The sequence below is a fragment of the Manduca sexta genome, chromosome 26, assembly GCF_014839805.1.
Source record: "Manduca sexta isolate Smith_Timp_Sample1 chromosome 26, JHU_Msex_v1.0, whole genome shotgun sequence".
Lineage (NCBI taxonomy): Eukaryota > Metazoa > Arthropoda > Insecta > Lepidoptera > Sphingidae > Manduca > Manduca sexta.
Window position 1 is genome coordinate 18,346,622 of NC_051140.1, and position 16,813 is coordinate 18,363,434.

At 36.0% G+C, this 16,813-nt stretch overlaps 2 protein-coding genes across 2 annotated transcripts; one reads left to right on the forward strand and one right to left on the reverse strand.

The window, feature by feature from the left end:
• Positions 1-45: 45 nt before the first annotated feature.
• LOC115452437 lies at positions 46-11,989 on the forward strand. The gene is made up of 10 exons (XM_030180976.2): positions 46-224; positions 2,247-2,461; positions 3,982-4,131; positions 4,479-4,567; positions 4,813-5,919; positions 6,055-6,338; positions 6,620-6,733; positions 7,018-7,105; positions 7,741-7,836; positions 8,105-11,989. Exons 1-10 carry the CDS (start codon positions 90-92, stop codon positions 8,206-8,208), a joined length of 2,382 nt encoding a protein of 793 aa, XP_030036836.2. The 5' UTR covers positions 46-89; the 3' UTR covers positions 8,209-11,989.
• LOC115452430 (ubiquitin-like protein 4A) lies at positions 11,986-14,150 on the reverse strand. The gene is made up of 2 exons (XM_030180969.2): positions 13,912-14,150; positions 11,986-13,839 (listed from the first exon to the last, which is right to left on the reverse strand). Exons 1-2 carry the CDS (start codon positions 13,957-13,959, stop codon positions 13,432-13,434), a joined length of 456 nt encoding a protein of 151 aa, XP_030036829.1. The 5' UTR covers positions 13,960-14,150; the 3' UTR covers positions 11,986-13,431.
• Between the last annotated feature and the right edge of the window lie 2,663 nt (positions 14,151-16,813).

Consider the following 16,813-nt stretch of genomic DNA (forward strand, 5'->3'; position numbering starts at 1 on the left):
GCAACATTTTGAAATATTCCTTCATTGACGAATCGCAAGCTCTAATCTGTCAAATAAGGTCATTCGTTCAATCAGTCAAACAAACGAACATGGATCCTTTGGGTGCAAAACCCAAAAATAATAATTCATTTGATGAAAATGAATGCGATAAAAGCAACAGTAATACTCTCAGATACACCTCAGCAAACAGTAGTAATATAGTTCATAAATTATTTAATAGAGAGGTGAGTCAAAACACGAGAATTATGTAAAGTTGTAAGCTTCATCCTGGCTCCTGAGCTTGGAATGTATTTTTTTTTCTAAACGAGTTTTAATTTTACATTTAGGTACTTTCATTTTATAATGGCTTTCATATATTGCTGTTTTATGGTGAAGTTATGGAGATCGAGAATCACAAATATGGAATTATAATTACAAAGTGTCAATAAATTTTGCAACTGATATGTCCATTTTGAAGTTTTCATCCCAACATTGATGAAATAATGTGGTCCGATATTTATCATTTTTCCAATACTATGTGTGTTATAAAACTATGCCTTAAACTGCCTTCTAAAAGCTTTTCTAAAATTTTTGATATAATTATAAATGTATTCATATGGATTCAGATATTTAAGAGGGATGCAATATTATCATTAAGTTGTACCTAGCGACTAAGCTTTCTTATTTAATCCATAAACTGATGGAAAGGAAACAAAAAGAAAAAAATAGGAGAAGAAAAAATATGATGAATAGTAGTTATATAGTGTTAAAAGAACTTTTTGATTTGATTAAAGTAACTTTAACAAAAAATAAATATGGGTAATTTTGTATTGTAATTTGGTTAAAAAATAATTATGTATAAATAATAAAAAAAAACACATAAAATGAGCACCTCTTCCTTTTCTTGAAGTTGGTCGAAATCTTTTGAAACACTAATTACCATTGTGCAGAACCAACATTTTAATGAAACTTTCTACTCTTAGAGGCTTAGTTGCTATTATGTCCTACTGCAAGACAAAAACCTGTTCCTTTATTCTACTTGTCCAAATCTCCTGGCTGACATTGTTGAATGCATTGTGTTATGAATTACATTGTATAATTTTTAAAACTATTATGATTTTACCTGTGTGACTGATAACTTAAATCCTTGGAAACTTATTTTTAAAGCTCTTTCCTTGTTGCTCATCTACATTGTTTAAGGAGACTTATGTGCAGTATTCCAGGCTTCAGGAGATAGTAGTTTTGGCTGTGTATTGCCTAATGGGTATTAAGTATTTTGTTTTGAAATTGAAAAGATTATATTGATGATGGTTTGTTTTTGTTGTAATAGCGGTTCTGTTTACTTAAAAAAATTCTGGTACATGATATTAATCCCTTAATTGAGATTTAACAATTTTAGTATAATTCGAAAGTTACTGTGGTGAAAAGGATGATACTATAAGACAAGTCGATAAATCAATTACAGTATTTATTTGTATTTTGCAATAGATAAACACAATTCAACATTATTTCGATTTAGCAGCATAAACACGACTGACTTTGCGAGCCATCATCCGGCCTTTTATATTAAACTTGCTCCACTGATACATTTCACTGCCACTAGTGTCAACTAGTATTATCATGTAACATATAACTACCCAACAGATTGTAATAAATGTTACAATATTGTTAAGGTACTAAAACACAGTTTTGTAAAAAAAATAATTGTAGACCAATAAATATCTTTTGTTTTTGTTTGGCTGATAATCATCAGTTTCTATTAAAAAAATATAATTTGTATGTGATCATAAACATGTTTAACTGAGTGTAATTGAGACAGCTTTTTTATTTTAATAAATGTTATTTCTCAACATAACAGTGGTCCTTCAAGCCAGATGTGAACTACTAGACCAAACCTTACCTTTATTTTGTACCAGTTTGTGTGCAGAACTCTATGTAATGCCTTGATTGTAGTACAATACAGCCTAGATTAATTTATTTATATTTCTGCTTGCTTGGAAAGGCAGACCTTCTAATGACCCTCCTGATAGTAAGTGGATAAAGGTGCTCAGGAACCTTGGAATTATGGCATCTACCCTGAATATAAAATGTTAAAATTATGAACATGTTACTATAAACATTTTGGTAAGTTCTGTTCAACAGTGTTGGAAGGTTAGGGAAAGTCAGCTTCAAAATAACAGTATAGATATATTAATTTTACTCATTCATATAAAATGCAAATATTGTATGTGGTATAAATTATGTCACCAAAATGTTTTCTTTTCCAGATTCTAGGATGCACATCAAGGAGATACAATGAGAGGAGTCGCAAAGTGTTCGACAAGATCCCGCCTCGGCTTCGCTTCTGCCTCATGGACATCGTGCCCATGTCCTATCTGAGGGAACATGTGTTTATGGGCTTCTCACAGTGCGGACAGTTCCTTCTCAGTTTTACGTATAGTTGCAACACGCAGGTCTATTTCAGAGAGAGTTCTAAGTTCACGTGAGTATGATCAGTAATTTCTTTAACCTTGGCATAGCAATTTCACTCAACTTGTCTTTAAGCGTGAAGATATGACGATCAGCTTAAGACGCTATGCTTTATTGCATAGTTACTATATTTTTATAGTGATAGCAAATAACTGATGTTGAAGTGACAGTTGTCCTGGTTTTGTATATTGTAGTTAGTAAAATAAGTAAAAGCCTAATGCCTCGCGGCAACACCCTTCAAAATTTTGTTCAAAACTAAACAGGGTACTGTTTCCTCTTTTACTGTCGTCGCAATCAGTACAAACGCATCAGTTGCGTTTTTTATCTTTTCCATTTTAAAAATTTCAAGGCAACAAATTATTACAATTAAATCCATAATGGAGTGAATGCTTAAAGGTAATTAACCTCAGCGCCGCAACCGGGCGATTATTCAAATTCATAAAAAGCCGGTCGATACACTGCAGTGCATACGAATAGCCTTTGCCCAGTAATATAATGGAATATTTACGTTCCAATCTAGGTAATTCAGTTGGCGACTGATTTGCATTAAAATATTGGCACGACGAAAATTGATACAATTGGTAACTTTGTATATGGCAATTGATTGTAACTGCATACATATTGAATTTATTTGTAACATGTGTATTGTGTACGGTCGTTTTGCGGTTTTATTAAAAGCACAAGCTCGTATTGAAGCTTGTTTATTTTTAACTTATAAAATTTTGAGGATTTTTGTAGTTAAATAAAGAAGAGTTTTGATTATCTAGTAGACTTACTATTCTTTATATTGTATTAGCGACCTTATACGAGTAAGTAAGCTCGAACGGGCATGGCAAGGGAGTGGTAAAATCAGCACAGGCGTTTCAAAATAAACCTGCTACATTTGTGACAATCACGCATAATATGTAAAGGCGGTAATACATACAATATTATAACAATTAGTTTTATAATAATATCATCCCGTCATTGCTCGGTAACCGATGTTCTACAAAGAAGCGTTTTTTTTACTAACATGAACAAGATGACCCCCTCGTATGTTATGATTACATGCTGTTTACTGTAGTAATACATTTCTAAGAATAATTTATTCACCAACATGTGCTAAAAGTGGACTATAATTATTATATTAAAATTATTATTATATTTAATGCACCTGTAACTTGTTGCGTAATTTTTACATGTTATTGCGTGACTACGTGTTATACTTATTATATACCACATAATGTCACGATTGTTTATGTGAGGAAAATTAACAGATCCTAAAAAGGAATTGCTCGAAAAGCCGGTAGCCATTTGTTTACATTTCTGTAACTGGTTTGTGAACATACATCATGTGCTTTTGGCCAAGGAAACTTAAATGATATACGGAATCATCTGATACATATAATAAAGATTAAAAACAATCTCAAATAACCAATAGTCTAGTGAGACATTCATCTCTTACTAGACTGTACTATAAATCTTCAAGGCTGGTGGTGGATCACCGTACACGTTTCTCGAGCGTGGCTGTTGTAACTTGGTGTGTTCCCGCAGTCTTCACTTCCTGTCGTGGGTGCCGGGGCGCGTGGTGCGGCCGGTGCACAGCGTGCCCCTGTTCGGGGACGACTGCGTCGACAGCAAGGTCACCATATCGATGGCGCAGTGGAAACACAACCCGGCCGTGCTCGTCGTCTACGGGATCGCGTATGTTTTGCTATAATCTACAAAAGTTTTTTATTCTATGCTCACCCCCCAAGTGACGAAAGCGAAAAAGCATTTTTCTCCGCAAAAATAAATTAATAAATAGATGCGTCTGTACTAATATTATGAGTGCGAAATTTTAAGTCTATCTGTTATGGTTTCACGACTACACCACCAAACAGATTTTGATGAAATTTGGTACCCAAGAAGGTTGAACAAGACAAAAGGACATGGTAGTTTTTTTTTTAAGTTTTGAGACAATTCCTCAAGTGCTTAGCTAACTACATAACTGGTAAGTCTTAAAGTAAGCCTCTGTAGCTTCGATTCTATTCCTAATCATTCTATTACAGAGATTCGTGTTCCGAGCGGTCCTACCTCAGTGTGATCGGTGTGCCCCGGTTAGGCTGTAAGAAATGCGCAGCTTTCTCCAGAGACGAGGGTACATACTTATTTCTCACTAATATCTTACATGCCGAACTTTGTGAAAATGTTTGTTAGAAGTAAACAGGAACGGTTTGAGATGAAAAACTAAGAATTCGAAGTTACATAACTAGGTTTAAAATTTAATGGTCATAATATTTTGCACCGTAAAGCATTAGAATTATTAAAATCTAAAACTATTTTTGAGATATTATTTCGCTCTTTTCTATTAAAAGTAATACAGCATACATGTATGATTTCCAGACGATCTAAATTGGGGCAAGAGGTGTTTAGAGCACAACTTCGCAATCCACACGAAGTTCTTCTGCACTTCGGACTCGAGCATGTACGAGCCGGTGGTACAACTCGCGTACTCAAACCAGATCATCATATACACCGACTTCATACACATACTAGAGATAGACTTCGTGAAGCCCGACCAGGACCGGAGCGACAGGAACGATATAGACGATGTTAATAGCTCGATAGACAAGGAGGAGACCAACTCGATGGATACCAACCCGAGCACGCCCGCTTCGGACGTCTCCGCCGCTTTCCAGTCCCCCAAATATCAGAACAATGTTGTCCAAAACATATTGGCTGACTTCTCGGATTTCGAGATGGAACCTTATCAGTTATCTAGGCCGGTCCAGATGCCCGATGTGATGGGCCAAGAGTTGTGCATACAGGCGTCGTCGATATCACACAACCTGCTCGAAGAGTGGGAGGGACCATCTCCTTCTATAAGGACCTTAATCAGCCCTCCTTTAAGGTCACCAAGGCGACGGCCAGCGGAGAGCATGTCGCGGTTCAACGAAACACACAGGATCAATGCGGAAAAGGCTTATGAGTTTGTCGAGGAGACGGAGACAAAATGCGAGAAGCTGAGCATGTTCAGGAAACGCCGCCTCGCAGACAAGAAGTACGAGTTCTCTGAGGATAACAACGAGAACATAGTGCCGTTCAGGGTCCTGCGGAGTAATAGGAAGTATTTCATCGGGTCGACGAGTAAAACCAGCTTACGCCGGCCGAAGTCTCCGCCGGTGGAGAGCGTGGTTTTGCGAACACACAATCAGATAAGTAGACCTCCGTCACCTACCACAAGTTTGGATCTCAAGAGCTCTAGTCTATCGGGTTTGGAATCCGATCATAATAGTGAATCGGAGTACCGCGTCATGGAGATGCTAGATGACGGTTCGCTAAAGACCGTTGCGGTCCATGACAATACCTCCAAGACGTTGTCGGACTGTCCCGTCAACGCACAAGACCCTTATCTGGTGCATTCTGAGAATTCCAAGTGCAGCAAGTTCTTCACGAGGTACTTTGTCGAGAGCGATGATGAAATAACGTCCATACTCACAGATTCAGAAGGTATGTTGTTTTATTTTGTCTAAACCACACTAGTATTTAGAATATATTTACTTATCTGCTTTATCCATGACGTGATACAATTGACACTTAATGTCATTGTTCATAATTGAAAAATGGACACCCTGTGTTGTGCAGACGACTGCATCTCCGGGTACCACGTGGCGCTGCACCTGACGGCGCACGGCGCGGGGTACGCGGCGCTGCAGGCGCTCGGCGCCGCCGCCTGGGCGCGCCGCGTGCAGCACACCGCGCCGCCGCCCCTCACCGTGCGCGCGCAACAACGCTCGCTCGACACGGAGCTGCTCTGTAACGAGGTGTGCGGCCGGCTCTGCAAGATCAACAACAAGAAGTTCATCTACTGCTTCGACTGGGGCTGTCATGTCATTGACGTGTGCCAGTCCAGCGGGTGTCTGTCAGGGGTGAGTTTCGTTTATACCAACAATTGTTTTACGGGGTGGTAAATGCAGTTTAATAATGGTGGTGTATTCAATTACATAACATGCCGTTACAAGAAATGAACTCATTGCCCGAGTTTTGAGAAGCGTAAAATAAATAAAAATATAGCAAATAGTTTTTAAAATTTTGATTTTTCAACGCCCTTCTTTAAACACTCTGTATAGTATACAAAATCAGTACAGTTCGCTTCACATAATGTAGATGTTAGTGTAACTAATGATAATGTGTGTGTGTTGTGGTGCAGTTGTGCGCGATGTGGCTGTGGGCGAGCGAGGAGGGCGGCGCGGCGGCGCAGTGCGAGCCGTGCGAGGACGTCAGCGCCGGCTGTCTGCTGCATCGGCAACAGTACGCCGCCGAGGTACGCACTGCGCGCTGCCGACCACTACCATACTCTTATTGTGTCATGGGCTCCTGGTAACTATGCTGAAAAAAAAACAGCACAACCAAATGAAAAAAACAATCAACGAAACAAATCAAACACATATCACGCCTTTATCCCCGGAGGAGTTAGCGGAAGTGCAACAAGGGAAACCGCTTCTCGCGTGTGCTATGTGTGTTCCGTCCCACGTCCCTTTATAAATATTTAATATTAAATTTTTTATTTACATTTGAAACTTTAACAATATAAAATTGATTTTGCAGTGTCTGTTTGTATGGGACCTGGTAACCGGCGTGTACAGAACGGAGCGTGCTAGTATGACCGAGGACTCTAGCCAGGAGGGCACTAGAGGTATTTAAAACCATTTATTTTTCTACACACACACACACACACATAAGAACAACAACAAAAAAAGTATAAAAAGAAAAAATCCCACACGCAGTTAACAATATTAGGCATACAATTTGCATTATGTGTGGGAGAAAATTTATTTATATTATTATATCGAGAATAATATCATCAAGTGCACATTAGCTTAGATCTGTCAAGAGTAGAAATGGATGTCCACAGATTAAAAAAAATCAGAGGTATGTGAAGTCTACCAACCTGTTATAGGCCAGCGAGGTGAAATAAGGCTAAACCTTTTCAGTAGTAAAGGAGGCCCGTGCTAGCCTATTTGGTGGTATATAGTGCAGGGCTGGTATCTATTACATTGCCAGTAAATATCTCATCAAGATGCCTCAAGATATGAAGATCATATGAAACATCTCAAATACAAATACCTCAGATACTAGTATACCGTCACTGTAATGGAAAATACGTGCGACTTTCAAAACTTTTTTGCAAAAATCGAGTCCTCAGTATCTCAATATTGCATTTCAAAGTTAGCTTGATATCATTTTAATGCGCATACGTACGCAATCATGTAGTACGTATACGTCCACGCGCACATACGTAGTACATATACGAGTAAGGTTCGTGTTTAGTTTCAGGCGCGGACCGTGCCCGCGAGCTGGCGAAGAAGCTCGGCCCCATCAACATGCTGCCCGGGAACGACTACAGGCTGCTCACCACGCTCACTGGTAATTATAATAATGATCATGCAGAATATTCTGTGACCTGTCCTCTAATACTCAAACAAGCTGGGATAGCTGTGTTGACAGGCAGAGGATAATTTTCTCTAGCCAATTGATATACTATCTCATACACTCTCATTCACTTACAATCAGGTGCAGTGGCATAATGTTTCCGTGCCCATGTTAAAAAATATATATTGTTGCTTAAATTAATCTGATGTAAGATGACTTTATTGAAATTATTAACAATATCAAAAGTATTTTTTATTCACAGGGCGATCACTGAAAAGACTGACAGACGTCGATAACTGCATCGAGATCACAAAGAACCCACCCGGACAGCTCAGAGTCCGAGTCCTCCTCGGAGGAGGACAGTGATTACGACTGATATTATAATACGCTACCGTAAATTATCTACTCGTTTAGTGCTCTGTTTGGTATCCGTGCCGGGTCAGGGTCGAGTCAGTGAACACGTGTCCGTCATTGTAGTTGCAGTTCTTGTAAAAATATTGGTCATGCCCCTGCCACAACCCGGACGGCGTACTGAAGTATGAGTAGACTTCGTTCGGTACAACGAATGGATGTGAAGAATTAGTTACATTGTGGTGCGGTTACAATATAACTATTAATTTCTTAAGTTGAATGAAAAGACAGAAATTAGCTTTAAAGTATACTTATTCTTCCTAAGCAGCTATTTTAAGATATAGTCATCACATATTTTTAATTTTATCTATGGCAAAAGGAGTTTACGTAAACAGTGGCAAGGGCATCTTGAGTACAGTCACCAATACATATTATACATTGAGCAATAGAAAAAGTATGTCACAAGCCATCATCATAATAGTGTAACAGAAACATAATGTATGAAGCTGAACTTTTATTTTTCCTAAGGCATAGTGTTTATTAACTACCAAGTAACTTTAGTGTACTACATATTTTCACGAGTTGTGAATAGGACATTCAACTTCATGTCTGATAGGCAAAATTGCCACTAGACGAACAAGATCAGCTGAGTCTAGTACGAGATAATTTATTGTAGCTGCATCACATAATGTACTGTTACTCAATAGTATCTCTATAGTATTAATAATGTGTATTTAAACTTGTGAAATGAAATAGTGGACGAAAAACATTGTGTTTTGTTTTCGCGGTTTATTCTTATGGTGCTTATTTATAGAATGTTTTATCCGACTGTGCGTAGGAGAGTTAAGTTCACAAGACTTATGTGTGCATTTTTTTTTTTTTTATTTTATATTATGGCCACAGTCACACTACCTTAACAAATACTATGTAACAAATCTATAATTCTATATAAATTGGCTCATTGATGTCTATAGGTTTTATGATGAGTTTAGTATTGGTTATTATTTATACAACCTTCATGCAGGTTCTTTGTGAATTATTTTTAACGAAATTAAAAATTATTTACTTTAGTTATTTTGATCAGACAAATAGCTATACTTCCAGTAACCCAACGACATAACTTTAGCGGCCGTCGAGCAATAATACCTGTGAAGTCCATGCTAAAAAAAAAGTACTGTGGCCAATGTGGTAATATTGTCAGAAACTCTCAGCCAACTATATTTATGTTTTGTCTGTAAGTGAAATAAATAACTGCCTTACGAATGAGGTCAATGGGGCCAAATAGTCAAGAAATCCCCTTTTTACCTCTACGATTCCCAAATCTGTCCGTCGGCTAGGACGCCTGTAATTGCAAAACACGGATTCGCCCTCTTAGACGGTATAGAGCTCCCTGACCTTAAACATTGTTTATGTCAATGATTGTTGGATGCCATTTACCGTTAGAGGAAACATGACAAAACATGGCAGACATTAGAAAAGGCCCTAAAAGTCAATGGAAATCAAGATATAAAATATGCGATATAATTAAAATAGAAAATACAACTGTACCTTTTAAGGCTGGGATATTTTATAAAGCTCATATAGCAGCAGTATTAGGTTGAGTCACAACTCAAAACAAATATTATTTTATATTGATTTCTCACGAATCTATCTATTTGCCAAAGCAGCAAGAGGGAAATAACATTTTTTAAATCAGACTTAATGTTTGATTTGTATATCTTTTTATTTCTGTACAAAAAGGAAACAGTTTATCTATATTCTCTGTATTTTTAAAGTGAACTGGTAAGTGATATATTCGAAATTGTTATTAATCTATGTATGTATCGTAGTTGTCTGTGTGAATATATTTTCTGCATTTATGCGTACTATTGATATTGCAATAACTCATAGATATTAAATTGTATTAATCAACGATTTGTGAATTTACGACATGGTTTAAATATAATATAAATTGTGAAGTTTTGGCACAAATGAAAGGTTAATTGCCCAATTGCTGATTTTGGTTTTAAAGTTTCATTTCATTTGACTCTGATTCAGGGTTTTAAGATCCTAATTCAAGGTTTTAAGATCCTAATTCCTTGAGAATTTTAGTCACGGTTTTAAACTTTTTTAATCCATTCTATTTTATTGGTAATAACTTGAATAAAAAAAATACAGATTGTTGGTAATATCTTTCATTTGTGTTAATATTTGTGAATTTAGGCTCATGTAAGGTTGTGATTGTTTGAATGTAGGTATGTTTAGGTAAAGTGCCTAGTACTGATGGTACAGTCTTTAGTGTCGGATGGGCTGATATAAATAACATAAAAAAATTCTCAGTAACTATACAGGCAATGTAGCCTCAAAAGAATTTGTTACCTCAACTGTCTAACCATTTTTAATAGTGCAGTCTAATTTTTATTACATTGACTTATTCATAGTTGTATAACAGTATTTTTAATATGATACTCGCATGCAAGATCAAAATTCAAGACCATACAAAGAAATAATCGGAAGGTATGACAAAATCTATTTAATTAAAATATTATCAAGTTTACAACCCCATACTTGAAATAATTAATGATTTCCTACTTTTAAGCATAGTTTGATGCTAATCACTAATACATAAAATCTATTTTTAAATAGTATGACATAACACAATTATTTTAAAATAAAAATATTTATGTTTGTAAAAAACTGAAAGGTGTCCAGTGTTGAATGCTAGGTGTATGCACTTGGTTATTCTGTTTTGCATTTAATTTATTAATATCAAATCACAAGGAAAATAATGTATACTCTGAAGACTTTTTCAAATAAGTGCTGTGTAATATTTTTGAGTAATTGACAGTTTTTATTATACTTTAAAAAATCTTCCAAGTTGTCTCCCATAATTTCAACTCATACCCATATCACAGTCTAATGAATTATTCAGTCTGTTATTAAAGGTGTCTAGACTATGCAATCATGGGTTGCAAAGTGAGACACGGCCAGAATGCACTTGAGTAGCTAGGTTGCATCTTACTCTACTGAGCAACAATTTTACTCAGATGAGTAACACTTACTTCAATTGTACAAAATTTTGAATTTATATGTATAACTGCGTTAGACTGTATAAACCCTTAGACTGTGTCTAATCTATGTATTTTACTCTGCATGTGCAACATTATCTTTTTCAGATCCTCAATAGTATGATAATTTATAATACTTTACCACAATGATATTGCATTTAGTAATGGAAATATTGTAGGCGCTTTCGGACAGGTTGTATGAGTGTTGATTCAACTCTGAAGTCGGCTGCTGTTGTGGCCGCGATCATTTTGTCCAACCTGGCTGCAGAAAGGATTACAGTAGCACTATAGGTGCTAGCTGTGCAGTTGAGTATATCGACTGCGGTATACACTCTGTCTGATAACAGCCATATTTTCTCAGTTTTAACATGTCCATGTATGAATGTGTAAATTATAGGTGTTTGTACTACAATTTTTGTACTTACTCATGTATGAATGTTTTGATCCAGAGATCTTTTGTGTATAAGTCGTTTTACTAGGCGACAATTGACGCGCGATTGTTGCTCAACATAAATCCAAATAGCAACATGGTCCATGCCTGTACAATCCGAATGCTTCTTTTGCTAATAACAATGTTGCCATGTTAAGCAGCAATGTTGCGCCTTAATTATTGTCTAATACATGGCTTTGTGTAGTCTCTCTGTAATGGATGTCTCAAAGCACTTATATGGTGTTTCAACTTGCCATCAAATTGTAAAGTAGTTAGGGAGAAAAAAATGCATGTTATTAATAAATAACATATTACTGTACTTCATTGTTTTATTTACATATGCAAGCAATATTTACAGACAACCAATGATTTTAATTCAATTAATGTGGTTGCATATTTGTCAGCATATGACTGGCAGATTTTTGACACATTGACAATGGTGGCAAGTATGCAGTCACCTTTAGGGGCTGGATAACTACTTAATTATACTAGGTTGCATTTTAAAACAAGAATAAGCTTTGATTACTTTTGGAAATCATTACACCATATAGGTCATCATAGCTGTATATGATCTTATTGTTGTACTACATTTAAACAACCAGTAGGGTGGTGTAAGTTCGGATCATGTGCCCTGTGGATTGGGGTTATTTAATGAATTCCGCCATGATATTCGTCTTTGTCGTTAGAGGTGACTAAGTGGGGTTTCCAGGCAAACAACCCAAGATGAATGTCAAATCAGGTGAATGGTCACACAATGTGCCAAGAGAGTCTTGTGCACTTTGGGTGTATTAGCCCCGTTGCATAAGGAGGAGCCCCTAGGTGGAATTGTGTAGGGGCAGTAACATAAATATACTTTTTAAAAATTAATAGTAGAATTTAACAAGTCCCAATTTATGTAAATAACTACATGACGAATAAAAAAAAAGTTATTTTTATAACTAATGCTAGGGTTTTTACATGTTAGTTAGAACATATTATTATTATATTGCCATACACAACATACACAAAAATGGAAAAATTACAACTGAATTTGCTTACAGGGTTCATAAACATATTACATAATATTGCATCATAAAGTCAATGAAACTGTTTAGTTTTAATGGTAGTATTACAACTATTTAGATGCTCGAATCTAATAAGTAGAATGGTAAAATTATTTACAGAAATAATAATATTTTGTGTTGTGATGGTCTTTACAAGAATCAAGCTATAGGATAATATGGGCGACAAAATAATGTATATTGTAAAAAACAAAAACAATTTTAGTTTTTTAAGATTACAAAAATCCACTTAAAAATAAATAACTTATTACATATCTTGAGAAGGGGTAAGTTGCAATGATTGTTTCTTAAATTTATGCTAATTTTACACATTGTAAAATTAGATGACCAGTAAAAGAGCAATTGCCACATTGAGATCCCCACCAATATAAGAATACAAGGGAGAGAGAGATAACTAGCTATTTCTAATAAATCTATATTTTCTATGAGTTAAGCAAAGTATGATTAATTTCTGCTTCATTATCTATATAAATGTTGTTTATAAGTCACATTATTTTCATGATGTTTTATAATATGTGGCATATAATATTTGTAATGTTTTTTATTAATTATTTACAAAATAAGATATTAACTTCCATTGATTCTGTAGATTTGAATAATCAGACGCTAATGTACTTAAAACAAGTTTGAAAATTGCTTCACTCGGAGGGAAAATCTAAATGTGTTTCATCAATATTGATTAAAAAGTGTAGTGTTGCGGTCACAAGTTAAATGCCTCCTCACTGTCATGTTCAGTGTCAGTAGCAGGCGGTCGAGCCTGCCCTGTCTCGTCCAACAGGCAGTCCAGTGACAACCTGTCAATGTCGTCCCAAGACAACCTGTTAAACTTATCCTGAACTATCTTCATCAATCGATTCGCCGTGTTCACTGCCTCAAGGTCTGTCATTCCCAATTTTCTAAAATATTTCACTGACGCATCGTAAAGTCCTTCCGGTTTTTTAACAACCAAATTGAGTTTAGTGCCGTCTTTTATAGTAGGGTACGACTGTACTGTTTGTTCGTCGACTAACGTCCGTCCCAGTAGAAGCAGCTTTTGTTCTTCGACGGGAATATCCAATTTCTCGGCGATTTGCTTTTTAATGTCCAATATACTCGACGCAGGAAGCACCTTGAACAAACGATGCCTAGTTAGCCAATGAAATAAGTCGATATTATTCACCTGAATATAAAAATAATATACCTCGAGAATGCACTCGCCTCCTTGTAGTTTCTTTACTGTGATTTTCATTTTGTATATATTTAATTTTATAACGTTATCATTAAAACCACTTTAATATTTTATCAACAAAACGGACCACTGGTAACCTATATTCAAAATATAAATATGGTATGAATAACTTTATCTTTTGAAATGCATGACGCTATTTCATCGACTGTCGACATGTAATTTTTGACAACACTGACATAAGTAAAAAATAAAGATGACAATTATGACAAAAGGGTGTAGTGATGATTGTATATATCGATTAATCACTAGTCACAAATCGAATATAACTACTACTGGAATATCTCTATAGCGTAGTTTTACTGAGTGCGCGGTAAGAGTATTGCTCTAATTGAATACAATAATATTAAGAAACAAATAACATAACTATGAATACTAAGTATTTAATATAATACATTTAAACACCCATCCTTAGGTGGTGGTGGTAAGTTATTCGTGATACAAACAATAAAATATAACTAAACGTACTATGTGAATATCTGGTTGATAAATAATAGATAGAATTCTATAACTCTTTATGAGCTTTGCTACACAAGCTAAAACATAATTGTAAAATAAAATCTTCAAAGAATTTCATAACTAATTTTTTTTAATGTATCGCGAGATGATAAACCGTGCGTCCCTAGTAACAAAAAAGGAAGGATAATTACATGTTGCTGCCACAGATAACCTTTGATACTTTTAAAGAGAATTCAGGTTACTATACTTGTCTACGGTTACTATATTATAGTGAGAAGGTGTAGCATATGGGTGTTTGGTACCTTCTTTGTAGTTTTCAACTTACCCCACTACATTCAAAACATACTTCACGCCTTTATCTAGGGGCCTATAACTCTACCTAGCCCCTAGGGGCTAGGTAGAGTTTCACTTAAGACACCCACTTATTACCATGTGCGTTCTATCCTACGATGGGAGCGAGCCTATCACCATATTGGGCACAAATTCCAGATTCCAGGCTTATACGGAGCGGTAAAACTTAATATTACTTTACCCGACCAAGAATTCGAACCTGGGAACAAAGAGCAGGGTGATCGCGTGTCCAATACAAATACACTTTTAAAAGGGTCATAATATAATATAGAATACCTACTTACACATTGAATACTAGAAAATTAATTTACGAAGCGGCTCTCCGCCGATAAATCTTTTACGGGAATAAAGATATCAAATACTGGTCTGTTTTTCGGTGTTAAAAATAATAAATCTTAGGTTAATTTGGAATGAAGCTTATGATGGGCTGCCTATCTATGTATCAAATTCAATTTAATTGTTTCAGCGACGTAAGCGATAATTTCTATCAATGCAAACATCTTAAAAAACTTTCACATAAAACATTTCACTTTGGATTTCCTTGAGGCAATTCTTGTGCGTTCGGTCTTCATACTAAATGTAAGCCCATGCACGGGGAACATTTGCCGCGGCCCTAGGCACACAGTCCAGTGTATTTATTAATACACTGGACTGTGTGTCTCATGGTTGTAACTACACATTGAGGCCTATGAGGGCTCACGAACATTTCCTAGCCTTCTTCCCTCCGTCCATCCTCAGGGGCCGTTCAAGTATTACGTAACGCAATTTTTGAAGATTATTGCCCCCTCGCCCCACTATGTATCGCGCCGTAACGTTTTCCTGACACGCCCCCCCTCAAAAAGTTATCTAACTCTAAAATTACATTTTTTTCGCAAAGTACCGAAAAACGCTAAAATACCTTTGTTATTGTTTTCAAATGAGAAATCCAATGTTACATAACGTGTTGTACGAAGCCTACCTTTCACGCCTGTAACACATTGTAACATTTTACAAGACCCCCCCTCCCCTCCAAATTTGCTTTACATAATACTTGAACGGCCCCTAAGAGGTTTTCTTTTCCTTCGTCAACATTTTCTTTTTCCAGATATCCCCTCCTAACTTTCCTTCAGGTCCCTGCAGTCGCTAAGCCCGGGGGATTCCAGTATCCTGTTCGCAGGTTTGACCCGGTGTTGAATTCGAGGTCCGATAATAAAAAAGAAACATGCTTTGCAATCAGTACAATAAGCTCTTTCCGCATTCTGTTGTAGGTTATATTTGGTTCAGCTATTACTTCCCTTGATAATTCTATGCCATAGTCTATCTTCAGTGTTTGCCTGTAAGTTTATTACATGCAATAATATTTGAATTAATATTATGTAACCTTGCAGCCGAGATCCATGATTTGGGAAATGTAGACATGCCCCCATCCATTCCCTCTGCTTCACAAGCTTTATCACAAACTAGACAAATAAACCCTGTGGTGCTAGATCAACAGTAAGTTTCTCAGAAGCATGCTTTCCAAGTTGTTGCAATTTTTATTCTAGGATGGTAAATCACATAAAGACAGGCTTTTAAGTCGTCAGTATTAACAGATTAACCGTTTTCTATACCATCTTGTTATCTATATAGAAGGTTCCATTTTAGTGCTGCTAGATTCCACAGGTCGATGGCAAATATGATGTCCATTTATTGTATTAAGTATTCCTATATTATTATTCTCTTTGGAGTATTCAAAAAAGTAGGCGGAGAGAAGGCCCGTGCCAAGAAGTAAGTAGTGGTGGTGGTGGACAGTATATAAAACTGAGCTAATTATTAGTATTCCAAAAATTCCGTAGATTACTTAATTTTGTATATCATAATTATTCTGTTAAGTTTAATTTTTTACTTCAGTAAAAACTTTAACTCTTTACTAAAACAAACACAAATAAAGGCCATCTAGAGTAAAATAAAAAAAAAGGACAGCAGTAAAAAACTTTTGATGGAATGTCAGCATATTTCAACACGCGGTTTTTTCGATTTTGGGAATAGTTAATTACCTAGGAGATAAACAAATAATTTGAAGTAACTT

Coding starts and splice junctions, on each gene's coding strand:
- LOC115452437 (XM_030180976.2), top strand. CDS start 90: ATGGATCCTTTGGGTGCAAAACCCAAAAATAATAATTCATTTGATGAA. Junction 225..2,246: donor ATAAATTATTTAATAGAGAG/GTGAGTCAAAAC, acceptor TTTCTTTTCCAG/ATTCTAGGATGCACATCAAG. Junction 5,920..6,054: donor CATACTCACAGATTCAGAAG/GTATGTTGTTTT, acceptor TGTGTTGTGCAG/ACGACTGCATCTCCGGGTAC.
- LOC115452430 (XM_030180969.2), bottom strand. CDS start 13,959: ATGAAAATCACAGTAAAGAAACTACAAGGAGGCGAGTGCATTCTCGAG. Junction 13,840..13,911: donor GAGGCGAGTGCATTCTCGAG/GTATATTATTTT, acceptor CGTTTGTTCAAG/GTGCTTCCTGCGTCGAGTAT.